This window comes from Budorcas taxicolor, chromosome 20 (genome assembly GCF_023091745.1).
Source record: "Budorcas taxicolor isolate Tak-1 chromosome 20, Takin1.1, whole genome shotgun sequence".
NCBI classification, from domain to species: Eukaryota; Metazoa; Chordata; class Mammalia; order Artiodactyla; family Bovidae; genus Budorcas; species Budorcas taxicolor.
The window spans coordinates 64,824,957-64,842,853 of NC_068929.1; the positions used below are offsets into that span (position 1 = coordinate 64,824,957).

General features: G+C 46.3%; 1 protein-coding gene across 1 annotated transcript in view; it reads left to right on the plus strand.

Annotated features, from left to right (window-relative positions):
• CTNND2 (catenin delta 2) overlaps nt 1-17,897 on the plus strand; it is a 932,875-nt gene that overhangs the window by 449,634 nt on the left and 465,344 nt on the right. Inside the window, exon 6 of the mRNA XM_052659032.1 lies at nt 6,967-7,540. Coding sequence (XP_052514992.1) covers nt 6,967-7,540 — 574 coding nt within the window. The remainder of the gene's footprint in view (nt 1-6,966; nt 7,541-17,897) is intronic.

Genomic DNA, 17,897 nt, shown 5'->3' on the forward strand with positions numbered 1-17,897 from the left:
CATGTTTGGGCTCCTCTGTGGCCCTGGCCTGATGCCTCGTCCTTATTTCCCTCTCCCTCTCTGCCTCTTGTGACACTGATTTTGTCCTGGAGCACCGCTCCGGGCAGTGACCTCCATCCCCACAACCGGGGTCATCTTCAGAGGAGAGAAACCCTGAGATGACTTATGAGGTTCACGAGTGAGATGGTGATGCCAGGAAGATGAACAGTGATGAATACAGACTGCTGATCGCTAGGCATTAGGCTCCCATCTGTGAAGCCTCAGAACACAGGTTCCAGCTTCCCATTGCTGACATCTCTGACCCAGCTGCCTAGCATTTTGGGCAGACATTCCCCTTGACCCAGAGTTAGGGGCCTCGCTGACGTTTCCAGGAAACTTGGCAGGTCTAAATGCATCTTCACAAGGACTGCTTGTAAATCACGGCTCTGCTTTATAAAATGCGGTTTTGCTTGGTGACACTGCTTACTCATGATCCAAAGTCAAGATTCCTTGCAGAGTTCAGCCTGTCGAGTCCCTAGTGAACTGGCTGTAAGCGCTGGGTCTTTGTTTTGTTTTTTTCACACATGGCCAAATCCCCAGAGAATGAGGCTTAAATAAGTTTCCAAGTTTGGAGAATTTTTTCCCCCTCATCACCCTTACGCCATCTCTGCTCCTTTTACAGAAAATACAACCTGGAAAGGTCAATAGACAACTATGTGGGTGTTAAGATCCATGCCATGTTCTGGTCCGAGAGCGCCATGTTTAGGGGATTGGAACTTCCCAATTAAAAATAGTGTAATTGTGAGCCAGATAGTATTCTGAAACAAAATTTTAGTTTTTTTATCTCCCAAAGAATGTCAAGATAAAATTATTCCATGCAGGAAGACTGCAGAGAGAATTTCATAAGAAAACTTCATATTTTTACATGGAATATAATAGGCTCTTGTTAATGGATTATTGAATTAATGAGTGAATTGCTGCATGGAGCTTGAGTACTTTTAGTTAATGGGAATAATGTATATATTGCCTAAATTCCTACTTCAATATTCTTCCTACTACACTTTGAAAATACATTCTCCCCTTAAACACTTTTGTAAAATAGGCATAAATCCACTGCATAATTACACAGTGAAGTGAAGTGAAGTCGCTCAGTCGTATCCGACTCTTTTCGACCCCATGGACGGTGGAGCCTACCAGGCTCCACCGTCCATGGGATTTTCCAGGCAAGAATACTGGAGTGGGCTGCCCATTTCCTTCTCCAGGGGATCTTCCCAACCCAGGGATCGAACCTGTGTCTCCTGCATTGCAGACAGACACTTTACCGTCTGAGCCACCAGGGATTCAGCATACCACATGTAGACATACACATTATGTAAAAATAACAACTGTAATATATCCTAAATCTGACCCACCTGACACTTATATGTAAACTATAATGTAGATGAAATACTTCATCTTATAAAGGAACTTTGATGAGTTACATGTATTGTTCATGTCTCATTAAAACACACACACACACACAATCTTTTTTTTTCCCCTTGCAGTACAATCTACATAAAATGTCCATAGAAATTAGAAGTAACATCTTATTTTTCTCTTGATCATTTTTCCATAATGGGAAACAATAAAGGAGCAACAAGCAATTTAACGTGCATAGGACTCTGCCTATGGGAAATATTTAATCAGAGCATCTATCTACTTAAAAATGTTCCACTTCCTTGTCAATTTCACATAGATGGGTTCCCCACTTTGGAGGGATGGAAAAGGCAATTAAAATAGTCCTTTGGTTTGAGACTGATTCAGACTGATGGAAGTGACAATCCCAGTAGGAACTGCCCTGGTCAGTAATACATACTGTGTGATCCAGGACAATATTTGGGCTCCATCTTCTTAAAATATTTCCAAAAATTCTTATGCCACCATTTATTAAGGATCTCATCATCAATATAAAAAATTTTCAGTGCGCATCACTTGTACACACACATTTCCAAATATTATAGTAGGATGTCGTGGTCATTAGTATTTTTTTGTTTTTGTTTTTTTTACAGTTTTATTTGTAGTGCTAACATATGTTTAATGAGGACTTGAGCTTCCATGACAGCAAAGTAGATGAAATTCTCTGTGTGTTGAAATGTGCTTATGTTATTTTTAATCCAGTGACCTAGCCCATAATAAACCATCCTATGAATTGTATAGCTGTCTTAAAATGTATCCCTAAGAGTTGCTAAAAAGAAATTACATAATGGAACAAAACATAAACACAAGAGTGGAGAAAACCTCCTAAAAGATTACTGTTCTGTCCAACCGATGCTAAAAAACAGATTTTTCTCTTTAGCCAAAGAAACATTCTTAGGGACTTATTCTTGTGTAGGCTAATGCAACAGAGTATAATACCCCCAGATTATTTATTAAAAACTGCAGAGGGCCTTCTATAACTGTGCAATCCAGGAAAGTGGCCACTAGACACATCTGACTATTTCAATTTAAATTAATTCAAAGTAAATGTGTGTGAAAATCCAGTGCATGTGTCTGGACCCAGGCATCTATTGGCTACCGTATTGGACAGTACAGATACAGAACATTTCCAGCATAGATAATAACTATCTTAAAATGTATATGGAATTTTATTGTTTTATTGTGCTTAGTTGCTCAGTCATGTCTAACTCTTTGTGACCCCATGGACTGTAGCTTGCCAGACTCCTCTGTCCATGGGGATTCTATGGAGTGGGTTGCCATGCCCTCCTCAAGGGGATCTTCCCAACCCAGGTATCGAACCCAGGTTTCCTGCATTGCAGGCAGGTTCTTTACCGTCTGAGACACGAGGGGAGCCCCAAATTTAAATTAATTCAAATTAAATGTATGTTAAAACCCAGTGCATGTGTCTGGACCCAGGCGTGTATTGGCTCCCATATTGGACTGTACAGATACAGAACGTTTCCAGCATAGACAGTCACCCACTTAAAGTGCAAATGCAATTTTATTGTGTATGATATTTTGCTTATTAGAAAGCTTACTGGCAAAATTCACCAAGAGCGATCCTATAATATTTTAAAAGGTTTTTGAATTGCTGCTGTAGCCTGTCAACATCCCTGGAAATAGTGTCGCTATTCTCAAAACTTTTACAGACTTGAGAGCCATTTAAGAAACCTTATGAATAAGATGCAGCAGAGTTAGCACTTTTCCAACTGGAAGTTCCAACATATTAAAAAGAGAGATAAAGTATTTTCACAATTTATTCAAGGTTTCCCTAGGATCCATGTTATTCTAATACTTAAATACTACAATGCTACACGATGTTGTTTTAATTTATATTAGTATACTTTAGTATTTATTTTATTGAAAGCTATCCTGCTGAGGAAGGCTTCCCTGGTAGCTCAGACAATAAAGAATCCTCCTCTCAATGCAGGAGATGCAGGTTCGTTTCCGTGGTCAGGAAGATCCCCTGGAGAAGGAAATGGCAACCCACTAAAGCTTTCTTGCCTGGGAATGCCACGGACAGAGGAGCCTGGCAGGCTACAGTCCATGGGGTCACAACAAGTCGGACACGACTGAGCAACTAAACCACAATGATGCTACTGAGAGAGAGGGTATTTTTTGTCACATAGGGTTATTAATGTTATAAATCCAAGACATAACAAAAAGTATTTGTTCTCTTGTAAGCAGGGTATTCTCTGGGACCCTCGAGGCTCTTTCTTGTGAGCAGGGACCCTCGGGGTTCTTTCTCCTCCTCATGCCCCTGTGAGAAAGATTCCCAGAAATTCCTCTCAGAGGCTTTTCTGTCCCTTGCCAGCTGGGTTCTACACAGCAGAATGTTGCTTGGGCCCCGGGAGAGCTTCCAAAGAAAAGTAAAGAAAGATGGTCACTCTCCACAGCTTAGCAGTAATTCTCAGACAAACAGCATCTTCCAGGAGACTGTTAGAAATGTAGACGCTGAGGTCCACTTCAGAGCCCTGAATCAGAATCTCTTCTAGATCAGAGGCTTGCACACTTTTAACAAGCATCGTGATCACCCTGAGAACATGATAAAAGGCAGATCCTGAGGCCCCTCCCCCAGAGTTTCCCACTCCGTAAAGATGGGGTGATGCAGATGCTGCTTCTGATTGATCCGGTTGATAGATCGGGGACCACACTTGGAAAACCACTGCTCTGGGGCTTGCTCGTTCTCATATTCGATTCTACACTGGAATCTCCTGATGAGCTTCCCAAAGCCTGATGCTTGAGTCCCACCTCCAGAGTGTCTGAATTAAATGGCTAGTGGATACAGCCTAAGTACTGAGTTGTTTTCATTTTTGTTTTCAAAAGCTTTCCCAGCAATTATAATATGCAGCTAGGTCTGAGAAACATAGGCTATGTATTTCATGCTCAGAACTTCTCCTGGGAGGGAAACACAACTGAATGTGAGCAACCCTCCACCCCCCAGTGATTCTGGATGATTCTAGACTGTATCTCTGGGATCCAGGTGAGCACACCAGCTGTGCAGAGCTTCTCCACCATGGAATCCCTCAGGTCAAAGCCTCAGGACCAGCTTTGTTAACCATTCCTTCATTTATCCCACAAACATTTATGGTATCTCTGCTATGAATCTTTCTTGTTCCAGTTACTTCTTTGTTCATCACTGAACAAAATCATGGAGCTTACATTTTACTTTCATCCTTATTGTGAAAGTCAAAATAATTACATTGTCATGCTGAAGAAAAACCAGAGCTGGAAAGTAGTTACAGCAATAAATATACGTTCTATCTGGAAAAAAATTTTTAAGTATTGCAATAGGGGGAAGAGACTTCACTTTAGAAGTGGGCTCAATGTTGAAAACAAGGAAAAGGAGGAATATCGACCTCTGGGTTGGAAAGATTCCCTGGAGGAGGGAATGGGAACCCACTCCAGTATCCTTGCCTGGGAAATCCCATGGACAGAGGAACCTGGTGGACTACAGTCCATGGGGTCACAAAAGAGTCAGACACACCGCAGTGACTAAAACAGCAACAACAGGGAGGGGGCAGGTCGCAGGTCATTAGATGGATGATTACTACGAGGAAATGTCAGGGGGAAGGGTATTCTGGCTAAACTGACTTAGAAGGATTCTTGCTAGAACTGGACAATGCAGAGCCATGATGAGAAGAGAGTGCAGAGGTGCCTGACCACAGCTTGGTCAAGAAAAGAAACTTCGTCAGTGGATTGATATACACACATACACACAAATATATAAAACATATACATCATGTATAAATATACACATATACCCACATATGCGATATATTCATGTGTAAATAAATATGTGCTCCTCCCGACACACACCCCTCACACAGACTTTTTTAACAGACTCTAGAAGGCAATGGCACCCCACTCCAGTACTCTTGCCTGGAAAATCCATGGACAGAGGAGCCTGGTGGGCTGCAGTCCATGGGGTCGCAAAGAGTCGGACACGACTGAGCGATCACTTTCACTTTTCACTTTCATGCATTGGAGAAGGAAATGGCAACCCACTCCAGTGTTCTTGCCTGGAGAATCCCAGGGATGGGCGAGCCTAGAGAGCTGCCATCTATGGGGTCACACAGAGTCAGACACGACTGAAGCGACTTAGCAGCAGCAGCAGGACACTCTTAATAGAGGATTTTGATGTTGCTCCATTAAGAGCTTCACTTGAAACTGACATTCTGGATAAAATTCGGAGCCTGGCACTGTGTGCGGACAGAAGTGCCCCGTCTGCTACTTGCCATTTGCCATTCCAAAGTGGGTGGGGAGGCAAAACTGAAACTTTTAATGACAGAAAACATCTGTGCAGTCTCTCTCCCCCTCGTCCCTCCATCTCCAGCGGGTCCTCCTCCCCACCTGTTTCCCACCCCTAATTTCAAACACGACCTTCCCCGCTTTCTCGCTTTCTGTGGACAGTCCTACCTCCTTTTCACACAGGGCTGCTCTCAAAAACTTTTCTGCTCCTCTGGGAAAGCCTGGAAGATCCCAGAGGTCCGGCCCAGAAGTGGTTGACAATGCAGTGTTTTCATTCGAATGCAAATTTGTCTCTGGACCGGATTCAAGGAAAGTGCTTTCCCCTCCAACTGTCTCTCCAGCTCCACCCCGGCCCTTGTTGTCTTTTGTGTTCTTGTAAATAAATGAGAGGCGATTGGCTCTCAGTGTGAAGACACAGCTGCAGGGGGCTCTTAAAAGCGAGCTGGAGAGAGAGAGATGCTAAAAGATTTGGAGCCTAGCGTTAAAATCTAGAAAAGGGAGGCTTTTTTTTTTTTTTTTAAGTCTGTCCATTTACAATCGCTCTGCTTCCTCTGGACATGCTTTTCGTAAGGCCTGAAGGCCCAAGCATATTTATTCCGATTTCATTGTCTCCCCCTCCTTTTAACTTATCCACAAAGAAGAGTCAACGGGAAAATGACAACAGAATAAACTCCACGAAGTTATGTTTATTTCTTACGGTACTCCAGATAAGTGTGCGACTTGGTCAATCTCAGAAGTAGAGATTGTATCCGGTGAAATGCCCTGTGCGGGTCGGGGGGGCGGTGGGGGCGGGGGGTGAAGAGAAGGCTGAACTCCCGAATTTCTCAAAGGAACAGACCCTGATTGCCTTCAGGTAACCTGCTGAGTGGCCTTTTCAAAGCTTCTGGGGACTAAAACGCGATGCCTCTGCCCTTCCAGAAACCTCTGAGATGTATAAGCAGCCTCCGTGTCACACGTGTCGGAGGGGGTCCCCCATCCCATCCCCTGGTCAGCCGCCCTTTGCTCTCCGGGTTTTTCCTCTTTTTTTTTTTTTTTTTTTTGGTGGGGGGAGATGAGCCGCCCTCCCGAGCGGCTCGAGGGGCGCCCGCGTCTCCCCCCGGCCGCCCGCACCCCCCCACGGCGCGCGGCTCGGCTCCGCGGGTCCCGCGCGCCCGGAGCCGCCCCGGGGGTCGCCGGGGCCGGGCCGCTCCGGGCGCGCGGGGAGGCTCCCTCCGCATCCCGCTGGCTAAGAGCGCGTGTTCTCTGCTCTCCCGCGCACAGGGCACCACGAGCCGCGCGGGGCACCTGGCGGGGCCGGAGCCCGCGCCGCCGCCGCCGCCGCCGCCGCCGCGGGAGCCGTTCGCGCCCAGCCTGGGCAGCGCCTTCCACCTGCCCGACGCGCAGCCCGCCGCCGCCGCCGCCGCCGCGCTCTACTACTCGAGCTCCACGCTGCCCGCGCCCCCGCGCGGGGGCTCCCCGCTGGCCGCGCCCCAGGGCGGCTCGCCCACCAAGCTGCAGCGCGGAGGCTCGGCCCCCGAGGGCGCCGCCTACGCCGCGCCGGCGCGCGGCTCCTCGCCCAAGCAGTCGCCCAGCCGCCTGGCCAAGTCCTACAGCACCAGCTCGCCCATCAACATCGTCGTGTCCTCGGCCGGCCTGTCCCCGATCCGCGTGACCTCGCCCCCCACCGTGCAGTCCACCATCTCCTCCTCGCCCATCCACCAGCTGAGCTCCACCATCGGCACGTACGCCACCCTGTCGCCCACCAAGCGCCTGGTCCACGCGTCCGAGCCGTACGGCAAGCACTCGCAGGAGCTGTATGCCACGGCCACCCTCCAGAGGCCGGGCAGCCTGGCAGGTAAAGGGCTCGCCGCTCGGCACCCCCACACCTGGGGGGAGTGCGGGGGGCCGTCTGGGCGCGCGGTGGGGGACGGTGCGGGAGGCAGGCGGACAGACGTGCGGCTGGGGCAGACGCGGGCTGGGCTTGTTGGTGGGCAGGTGTTTAGCCTCCTCTGAAGGTAAGGGAAGCGGAGGGCCTCCCTAGACAGGCTGTGTTAACTAGCATCTGAACTCAAATCTACCGGTTGCTTCTGTTCCGAAGTCGTGCATTTTCGCAAACTCGAGTGTTTTCTTTCTGTCTCTCCGTCTGTCTCCCCTCTCTCGCTCTCTCTGTCCCTTCCACCCCGCCTCCAATCTGAAGATATCCATCCTAAGTCACATTTAATAAGCGGTCACAAAGACCTGTTGAATGTATCCAGAAAAAAAGCACAGAGAATAATAACGACAGTGTTTCTGTGATCACCTGTAGTTCTCTGCACTGAGTTGCAGAAAAAAAGTAGGGAGCTCTTACCTAGAGAGCAGACTTTCAACTTCCAAAGGTTTCAATAGTCGTGAAAAAGTGACCTGTGATGCATTGCCCTGGAATTTTTACTACTTTGTAGTGGGTTGAAATGATTATGTTTTGTCTAAAGTGTAGTTACTGAGAAAATGAAAGGAACTTCCAGACCTGCCATTGAGATTGCGTGTAACCTGTGAAAGTAACCTGTGATGAAGTCTCTCGAGTGTGTTGCCTGTTTATTAGGAGGGATGGGGTGGGGAGATTGGGCTCAACGGATTTTGGGGATGAAACCTGCTTTTCCTTGCCAGTTTGGAGGAGGTGACGTTTCTGTGGTCCTTACACCCATCAAAGCCCAGGCTGAGCTGGGGATTCGCTGCTGGTTAACACCATATGTTCAGCTTAAACAAGACACTGTGATTGAAAGACTAATGTTTTGTCTCCTAAAACACCTGACAACAACCCCAGATTTATTGTTGATTTTTTTTAACCTCTTATGAAAGTAGTTGGTAATTGTGTCACTCTGGTAACAGATGCTGCTCTCATATGTTCCCCTTCTTGACATAAATGGATGCCTGTGAAGATAAATAGGATAAAGAAGAGGAACTTGTTGCATAGAGGAGGCAGGTGTCCAAGGGCTTTCTAAATTCACACAGTAATCGCCAGTGTGGACTGGTCTGGCATAACAGGGTACAGGCAGGAATTCTGCTGCCCCCAAATTATGCTAGGTATGCTTTCTCTCTCACTCACTGCTTCTCTCACGTTAATAGAATTTTGGAAGTAGCACTCATGATGTCAACCTACTGCCAGTGTTCAAATGCCTGTTATGTAGGTAGGGACTCAAGAGTGGCAGTCTGGTTGGAAGAGGGGCCTAGGAGAGACCTGTATGGAAACGTAGTTTAGGCAAGTTGGGAAACTTCATTTCAGAAGTTTGCAAAATAAGTTTCTAGACCGTGCAGGGAGTGGGGACCTGGGGAGCTTGTGAGAGACTCATGCCCTTGGACCCTCTTCCCAGCCACCAGAGAGAAGAGGCAGCTGACTCCTAGATGGTCCCAGTGACTGGTCGAAATTCCATCTGTTCCCTGCAGAGACCCAGGGAAGAAACCAGGAGCCTTAACTTCCGTCTCTTCATCCCAGTGATCAGACTTGGGTGCTAAACTTGGGTGGGTTCCACTCAATCACATTACGGAAAATAGGGAGTGTGTGTCTAGTGGAAAGGTGGTGGGGTCGGGGGGGTGGAAGTTTGGATGGGTGCAATGGGGCAGGATGAGAGCCTGACCTCTGCTAGTGTCACTGAGCGTAGTGCTGGGCTGTGCTTAGTCGTTCAGTCGTGTCTGACTCTGCAACTGCACAGACCCCCACCGCACCCACCCAGGGTCCTCTGTCCATGGGATTCTCCAGGCAGGAGTACTGGAGTGGGTTGCATGCCCTCCTCCACGGGATCTTCCCAGCTCAGGGATCCAACCCAGCTCTCCCGCATTGCTGGTGGATTCTTTACCAACTGAGCCACCAGGGAAACCATGGGAAAGGCTTTAAAAGTGGATGGGCTTCTTCCCAGGTGGAGCTAATAGTTAAGAACCCACCTGCCAATGCAGGAGACAGGAGACATGGGTTCAGCCCCCGGGTAGGGAAGATCCCCTGTAGCAGGGCATGGTAACCCCCTCCGTTATTCTTGCCTGGAGAATCCCATGGACAGAGGAAACTGGTAGGCCACAGTCCATAGGGTCACAAAGAATCAGACATGACTGTTGTGACTTTGTATGTATGCAAGTATTAAGGAGATCGTTTATACTCTGATATCTGGAGTGAATGTTTCTGAGGAGATGATGTGTCTGTGTGAGAGAGAGTGTAAGGAGTCTGTCCAGAAATAAGGACTTTCAGGTGCTCATCACAAGCCCATGTGCCTTCACTTCCCTCTTCATTTCCATCCCTTCCTCGCATTGTCTGACCAGATTTCATTTTTTGCTCCCTGGTGGGGAAAGAATTAACATGCCACTAACAATTCTTGACTCTTGAGCTACAAGAAGCACTTTTAATGTTTGAGTTACTTTGTTTCAGATGCATTCTTTTAAATATTCATTGAAGACTTTTTTCAAGCAAATTGCTGCTAGTGGTTTTTGAGTTTCAAATTATTCTATAACTCTGCATAAATACTTGGGTTGCATGAGATCATGAGATCATTGGCCTTATTTAGAATTTAGCAAAGTATGGCCCATGAAAGGTGTGGAGACCAATTCTGACAACTATGAGAACTCGGGAGCGTTGGAGCTTTTGGATTCTGTACCTGAATGTGTGCGCTTGATACTGTTCCAGGCATCGTAAAGTTTGGAGCCACCTGGTTTGCTAATTGAAAGTGCAGTTAAAAGTCAAGCTTGAAAAAGAGCTTTTGCATTTTCAGGGTTGTGACTTTGGAGATTTGTCACTGATGACTAGGAAGTGTGAACACTGGGATAGATAGTGATTTTCACTGTTGAATACATTAATCCCTTTAATTATTTGTTAAGCACCTCTTATGCACTGGCACTGATTTGGACCCTAGGGAAACAGAATTGATCAATATGAACCAAAATCCCTGGCCTCGTTTCAGCTGGAGAAGATAGAAAATCACAGGCATTTTTAGCAGAGTGACCAGGGAAAGCTCTAATAAGAAGGTGACTTTTGAGTCAATTATGAAGGCAGTGAGGATAGTTGCTATATTAATACCCAGCAGAAGGGCATTCTGAGCAGAAGGAACAGCGAGTTCAAAAGCTGGAAAATGGATGTGTGTCTGATACGTTTGCAGAACGACAAGGATACTAGTAAGAGTGTGTCAGAGAGAAAGAGGGCAAAGAAATGACACAGACGGTAATGAAGTGACCAGAAAGGTGGGGGTGGAAGCTCAGATCAGGGGGGGCCTCAAGGTTTGGGATGCTGACTATACCCCATCCATGGGAGCTGTTGAGGATTTGAGCAGAGGAATGACACAGTGTGACTTAGTCTATAACAGAATACGCTGGGGAGGATCAAGGGCAAAACCAGGAGGACAAGTTGGGAGGTCCCTGCAGTAAGGTGAGCAAGAGATGATGATGGCTTGGGGGCCAGCATGGAAGCCTTGGAGGCTATAAGGAGTCATGTAGTCCTGGGTGTGTAGATGGAGCCCAGATGACCAGATTGTCTCCTGGACTAGGTGATGATGGTAAGAGAGAGGACTCAAGATGCCTCCGACTCAACAACCAGAAGAATGGACTCAACCACTGACTGAGATGGGACAGGATGCAGAAGCCTCTGGTTGGGTTTGGAGGCAGTGGCTTGGAGGTGGGACACTGTCTCTCAGAAGGCACGTGTGAAGTAGACAGGTGAATACACAAGCTGGAGTTCAGGGGAAGGCCCAGGCTGGAGATAAAAAATCAAGGAGTCATAAGTAGTTGGTATTTGAGACTGAGAATCTTAAAGGAGTTTCTACATAGGAAGTAAGTTTAGAGAGAAGAGGACCACGGGCTGAGCCCAGATGCCTCCCACAAGTGCAGAAGTCTAGGAATAGAGCAGGAACCCAAGCAAAAGAAAGAGATAAGCCAGATGTGTAGGTCAGTGTCATTTCTTAGGTGCCAAGAGAAGATCATGTCTCTTGTTGTTTCCCACAACTTTATGAGGTCAGTGTGATTTTTACCTCCACTGTACAGGTTTGAAAACTGAGGCATATCATCAATGATAAATCCCTTACCCAGAGTCACCTTAGCTGGAAGTGACAGGGAAGCAATTTGAACCTCCATCACTATCACTTTGAATCCAGCATCTCTATAGTCTTCAATGCACATGATATATGGTTGTTGTTGTTCATTTGCTAAGTCTTGTCTGACTCTTTGCAACCCTGTGGACTGCAGCACATCAGGCTTCCCTGTCCTTCACTGTCTCCCAGAGTTTGCACAAACTCAGGGCCATTGAGTCAGTGATGCCATCCAACCATATCATCCTCTACCCTGCCTCCCTTCTCCTCCTTCCCTCAATCTTTCCCAGGATTAGGGTCTTTTACAATGAGTTAGCTCTTCACATTTGGTGGCCCAAGTATTAGAGGTTAGAGGTATTGTATGTTATTGAAGAAAGACACCAAGGACATAGAAATACCACACACATTTTCAACTTATGTAAATGACTAGTGATTTTGAAGAAGCAGAAATATCTCAAAAATATGTCAACATCCTGTTGACTATGACTACAGTACCAATTTTTGTTCAATTCTGTACAGCAGATAACATAATCCTTTCATTTTCTGGTTTAGAGCAAAATTAATCCTGTTAAAAATAGAAATCTGAGTTGTAAATACATATTAAAGTTAAGTCAAACATCAGAAGCTTATTTTTAGGTAAAAATGAAATGGATTAAGTGAAAATTCTTAGCCAATGATTGTCATCAAAACTGACCTAATAGGGAGAGGAATTTGTCCAGGCTTGTCCCTCTTGTACCCCTGCCAAAGAAACATCAAACTCACTATTTAGAGGGGATCACACACTATAAACCTCACATTCCACATTCTTGGAGATCTGATTCATTCCCTGATTTGTTAATACCTTCAGGTGCACCTGTTATAAGAAAGAAAAAAAAAGCCTAATCCTATTTAAAAGCTTTGCAGTCTCTGCTGTCAGTTTTCTCAGAGGAAACCTGAGGTCTCCTCAGGTAACAAGCAAGTTTGTTTATCACATGGTGCTTGGGACATGGTCAGAATGCAGTGTAATATCTGGCTGCTTCTGCCCTTTTAAATTGCACTTCCTATACTTGAACAATTCTTGTGAACCTTCCAACTCCCCCTTAGGTTAAAAAAAAAAATCCTAGTTTAGATTTACTAGTTAGAATGTGATCTTTCTGTGATATCAATCAGTAGTAATCTTCTTTCCAAAGTGGTTTATGGCTGGCTGTCAGCTGAAACTTCCTGGGGTTCTTTGGCACTCAGCCTCACTGGGGACCTCTCCTCAACTGCAGAAGCTCCAGTGCTTTCCTTGCTAGCCACACCCCTCAGTCCCAGCCCCTCATCAGAACCTCCTGCTCTCAGAGCCCAGGCCCCGCCCAAGCGTCTTTTCCTGGCTCAGAATGTAAAATAGATCTGTCTCCTGCACTGTGCACTCAGCCATCCTGCACCCCAGAACACTTTGTGGGAAGAATGGACTGATTCCTACTCATGGACTCTCTCCAGCATCCACCAACAAAGTGATTATTCAGCCAGTCAGCCAGCCTAATTTCTACAATTCTGGGATCCCAGTTTATAGCAGGGAACCCTTATCTGTGTGGTCCCCTGGGCCCGCTCTCTCTGAGGACGGTGGGTACTAAAATCTCTTCAGCAAACCTCCGTTCTACTTGCTGCTGCTGCTAAGTCGCTGCAGTTGTGTCGACTCTGTGCGACCTCATAGACGGCAGCCCACCAGGCTTCCCCATCCCTGGGATTCTCCAGGCAAGAACATCGGAGCGGGCTGCCATTTCCTTCTCCAATGCATGAAAGTGAAAAGCGAAAGTGAAGTCGCTCAGTCCTGTCCGACTCTTAGTGACCCCATGGACTGCAGCCCACCAGGCTCCTCCGTCCATGGGATTTTCCAGGTGAGAGTACTGGAGTCGGGTGCCATTTCCTGTTCCCTAACTGCCTCCCTCTTCCTGGAGACCCAGACTCCAAGACATTCCTTTGAAAACCACTCTGTGCAGCATCTGATTGCAACATAGTGTCTGATTTCTGTCCAGTTGATGTCCATCCAGGTCAGATAAGCAACAGGGAGTGTATCGTTTCATCACCCATTTTCTGTACAGTGAGTAGCTGGACCAGGAAGTAAATGTTTGGGATGCTAGGGGCCACAGAGGCTTTCCTGATGGGTTCTTTTTGTCAATTCACAGAAACAAGGATCTTCCCTTCTCTCTCTACCGCCTGGTGACCTTGCTAGTTAAAATGGGGTAAACAGGTCTTTTTGTTCTTTTGAGAGCAGCATCTTTATGTAGCCTTCTAGGCTGGCCTGTTCAGTGTTTGATACTTACATGATATTGATCATGCGGTAATTTAACTGGGACATGTATGTTTTAAGAATGACAGTGAGCCTTGGAGAACAGTTAAGGTGACATAACCCTCTCCACTCACTAGCCTCTCCGAGCCTCAGACCCTCTGAAATATAGAGTACAGAATTAAATACAACGGGGAATGAAGTCACAGAAGAGACAGAACAGAGAGACTGGAAGGTGGATGTCACCAACAAGCGAGTCATTGAAAATGTTCTAGAAAGCAAAATAGATAGGAGTGATAAGCAATGAAAATGTGGAAGTTTCTCCCGGGAATCTGCATGTCTAGGAGGTGGACCAGCTGTCCTGTATGAATACTTGAACAAGCTCAACCTTAAGAGCTGGGGTGCTGGAGAGAAATGAGGCTTGAGATGGAGGGATTTAAAGTCAGCGCTTGAGACCATGATTCCCTCCTCCCATCTCATCCCCTCCCTCCTACCAAGATGCCTACCCTGTGGCCAGTGCTTACTCCAGGCAGAAGACTGGACGTGGTCTCTTGAAGAAACTGAACAAAGTGCTGGAGAAAGGTAGACTTCAGTTATGGCAGTTGGTGGCCTAGAGCAAGTTCACTTCATACAGGCTTTTGGGGTGGTGAGCTGACACCCAGAGCCGCCCTCCACTGTCTCATTCTGCAGAAGGATGGCCAACCCATAGGCTCCACTCTTCTCATCAGTTCTAATACAAAGACACACAGTGAAAAGCATTTCTGTTCATGGCATAGCAGAAGAAGCCAGCCCTGGGTTTCTCTTTCTCAAATAAGAGGAATTACCAAGGATTACTAAGGAATTTGGGTGAATTAGTGGCATGAAAAAGAAAACCAGAAAAGTGAACTGTCTCTTGGAAGAAACAGAGATGATTTATAGAAAAGGGAGCGCAGGATGAAAAGAGATAAGCTAAAACTTTAGGTTTAGGACTGAGCAGGATTTAAGAAGATCTTGTATTTATTAAGAAAGAATTCAGTTGATATGTGAAGGGATCAAAGAACAGGAAAATCTTTTGGGGGCTGTAAAAATATAACTACCCACATTAAAAAATTTGATAGAACAAGTGGGAAATAGTCAAGGAAATCACTGGGAAGGCAGCACATAAAGAGCAAGAGATAGAGAAAACTACAGCAAGGGCCATAAAGGAGCAAACCCAGGAGATCTGACATATTACTGCAGCCTCAGAGAGAAAAATGCAGAAAAGCAAGTTATCAGTGGAGTAATGCAGAGCAATTCCTAAGAGCGGGGGGACCTGTGTCCGCGTAGGAAGTACCCTTTGCTTGGAATAGAAAATATTTCATCTTCTGCATCATGAAACTTCATAGCACCAACAGAAGAAGCCTCTGAAACCTCTGGAGAGCAATAAAACAGATGGTACCTGACTTGCAGGAGTGATGCTGGAGGGAAAGGAGCATTCAGGTGATGTCCTAAAAAAATTTCAACCTAAAGAGCCTCTTGATGAAAGTGAAAGAGGAGAGTGAAAAAGTTGGCTTAAAACTCAGCATTGAAAAAACTAAGATCCTGGCATCTGGTCCCACTGCTTCATGGCAAATAGATGGGGAAGCAATGCAAACAGTGAGAAACTTTATTTTGGGGGACTTCAAAATCACTGCAGATGGTGACTGCAGCCATGAAATTAAAAGACACTTTGCTCTTTGGAAGAAAAACTATGATCAATTTAGACAACATATTAAAAAGCAAAGAAATTACTTTGCCGACAAGGGTCTGTCTAATCAAAGCTGTGGTTTTTCCAGTAGTCATGTATGGATGTGAGAATTGGACTATAAAGAAAGCTGGGCACTGAAAAATTGATGCTTTTGGACTGTAGCGTCAGAGAATACTCTTGAGAGTCCCTTGGCCTGCAAGGAGATCCAACCAGTCCATCCTAAAGGAAATCAGTTCTGAACATTCATTGGAAGGACTGATGTGAAGCTGAAACACCAATACTTTGGCCACCTGATGCAAAGAATGGACTCATTGGGAAAGACCCTGACGCCAGGAAAGATTGAAGGCAGGAGGAGAAGGGGATGAGAGAGGATAAGATGGTTAGATGTCATCACCAACTTGATGGACATGAGTTTGAGCAAACTCTGGGAATAGATGATGGACAGGGAAGCCTGGTGTGCTGCAGTCCATGGGGTTTCAAAGAGTTGGACATGACTGAGCAGCTGAACTGAAAACCGATGCATAACTCAATTATCCATCATCTCTAAAAAAGAGTATGAGATATTTTCAGACTTGCAAGTGCTCATGAAATTTGTCTCCTAGGCACCCTTTCCTAAATGTGACCACAATTGGAATATGTATTCTTAGCTAAATAAGGGCATAAAACAAGAGGAAAGCATGGTACCCAAAGAAGCAGTGTGTGCTGACCAGAAGGGCTGTGAAGAGCTGCCCCTGAAGGAGTCAGGGTGGGGAGACAGCTGGGTGGCAGGAAAGGCGGGACTGAACACATGAACGTAGACAATCACGAATGGAATATCGGGGGAATTCTGGAGGACACTGCGTAATTTCAATATTTAAGAACAGAACAAGTAGAAAGATGAGTAAGCGTAAAGAATTTACTTGCAGTCCTATTGAGTTTCACAAATACAGGAGGCAGTGGTCACTAGCGTGGATTGAGGAGCTAGACAGATGTGTGTGCATATCTTGATTCCATTACTTACCAGCTTCATGACCCTGGATAGCTGGGTTGAGCCCAGGAAGTCTTTACTGACCACTTATCTTGCGCTGGGTGCTCTCTCAGGTGTGAACACACACCTGTGAACATCAGAGGCCAAAACACCTGTTCTGTTACGGGTGATAGTCTGATGCTGATAGGATATTAGATGGTGAGAAGTGCCAGGGAAAGGAGGACTGAGAGAAGCAGAGATGTCCTAGGGCAGGGTGGCCAAGCTCTCCACCACAAGATGTCCATTAAGCAAACACCTGGATGTACCAGACAGAGGGCACAGCCAGTGCCAAGGTCCCGAGGTGAAATCATGCCAGGCTTGTTTGGGGAACGGAATGGGGCTTCTCTGAGATTGCTTGCATTTCCTACAGTGAGGATAACAGAGCTGCAGCCATTATACTGTCATCAGTTCAGTTCAGTTCAGTCGCTCAGTCGTGTCCGACTCTTTGCGACCCCATGAATCGCAGCACGCCAGGCCTCCCTGTTCATCACCATCTCCCGGAGTTCACTCAGACTCACGTCCATTGAGTCTGTGATGCCATCCAGCCATCTCATCCTCGGTCGTCTCCTTCTCTTCCTGCCCCCAATCCCTCCCAGCATCAGAGTTTTTTCCAATGAGTCAACTCTTCTCATGAGGTGGCCAAAGTACTGGAGTTTCAGCTTTAGCATCATTCCTTCCAAAGAAATCCCAGGGCTGATCTCCTTCAGAATGGACTGGTTGGATCTCCTTGCAGTCCAAGGGACTCGAGTCTTCTCCAACACCACAGTTCAAAAGCATCAATTCTTTGGCGCTCAGCCTTCTTCACAGTCCAACTCTCACATCCATACATGACCACAGGAAAAACCGTAGCCTTGACTAGATGGACCTTAGTCGGCAAAGTAATGTCTCTGCTTTTGAATATGCTATCTAGGTTGCTTATAACTGTTCTTCCAAGGAGTAAGCGTCTTTTAATTTCATGGCTGCAGTCACCATCTGCAGTGATTCTGGAGCCCCCCAAAATAAAGTCTGCCACTGTTTCCACTGTTTCCCCATCTATTTCCCACGAAGTGATGGGACCGGATGCCATGATCTTCGTTTTCTGAATGTTGAGCTTTAGGCCAACTTTTTCACTCTCCTCTTTCACTTTCATCAAGAGGCTTTTTAGCTCCTCTTCACTTTCTGCCATATAGCAAAGGTCATATGAGATTGAGAATCAGGCCTGTCAATTGCTTATTTGCA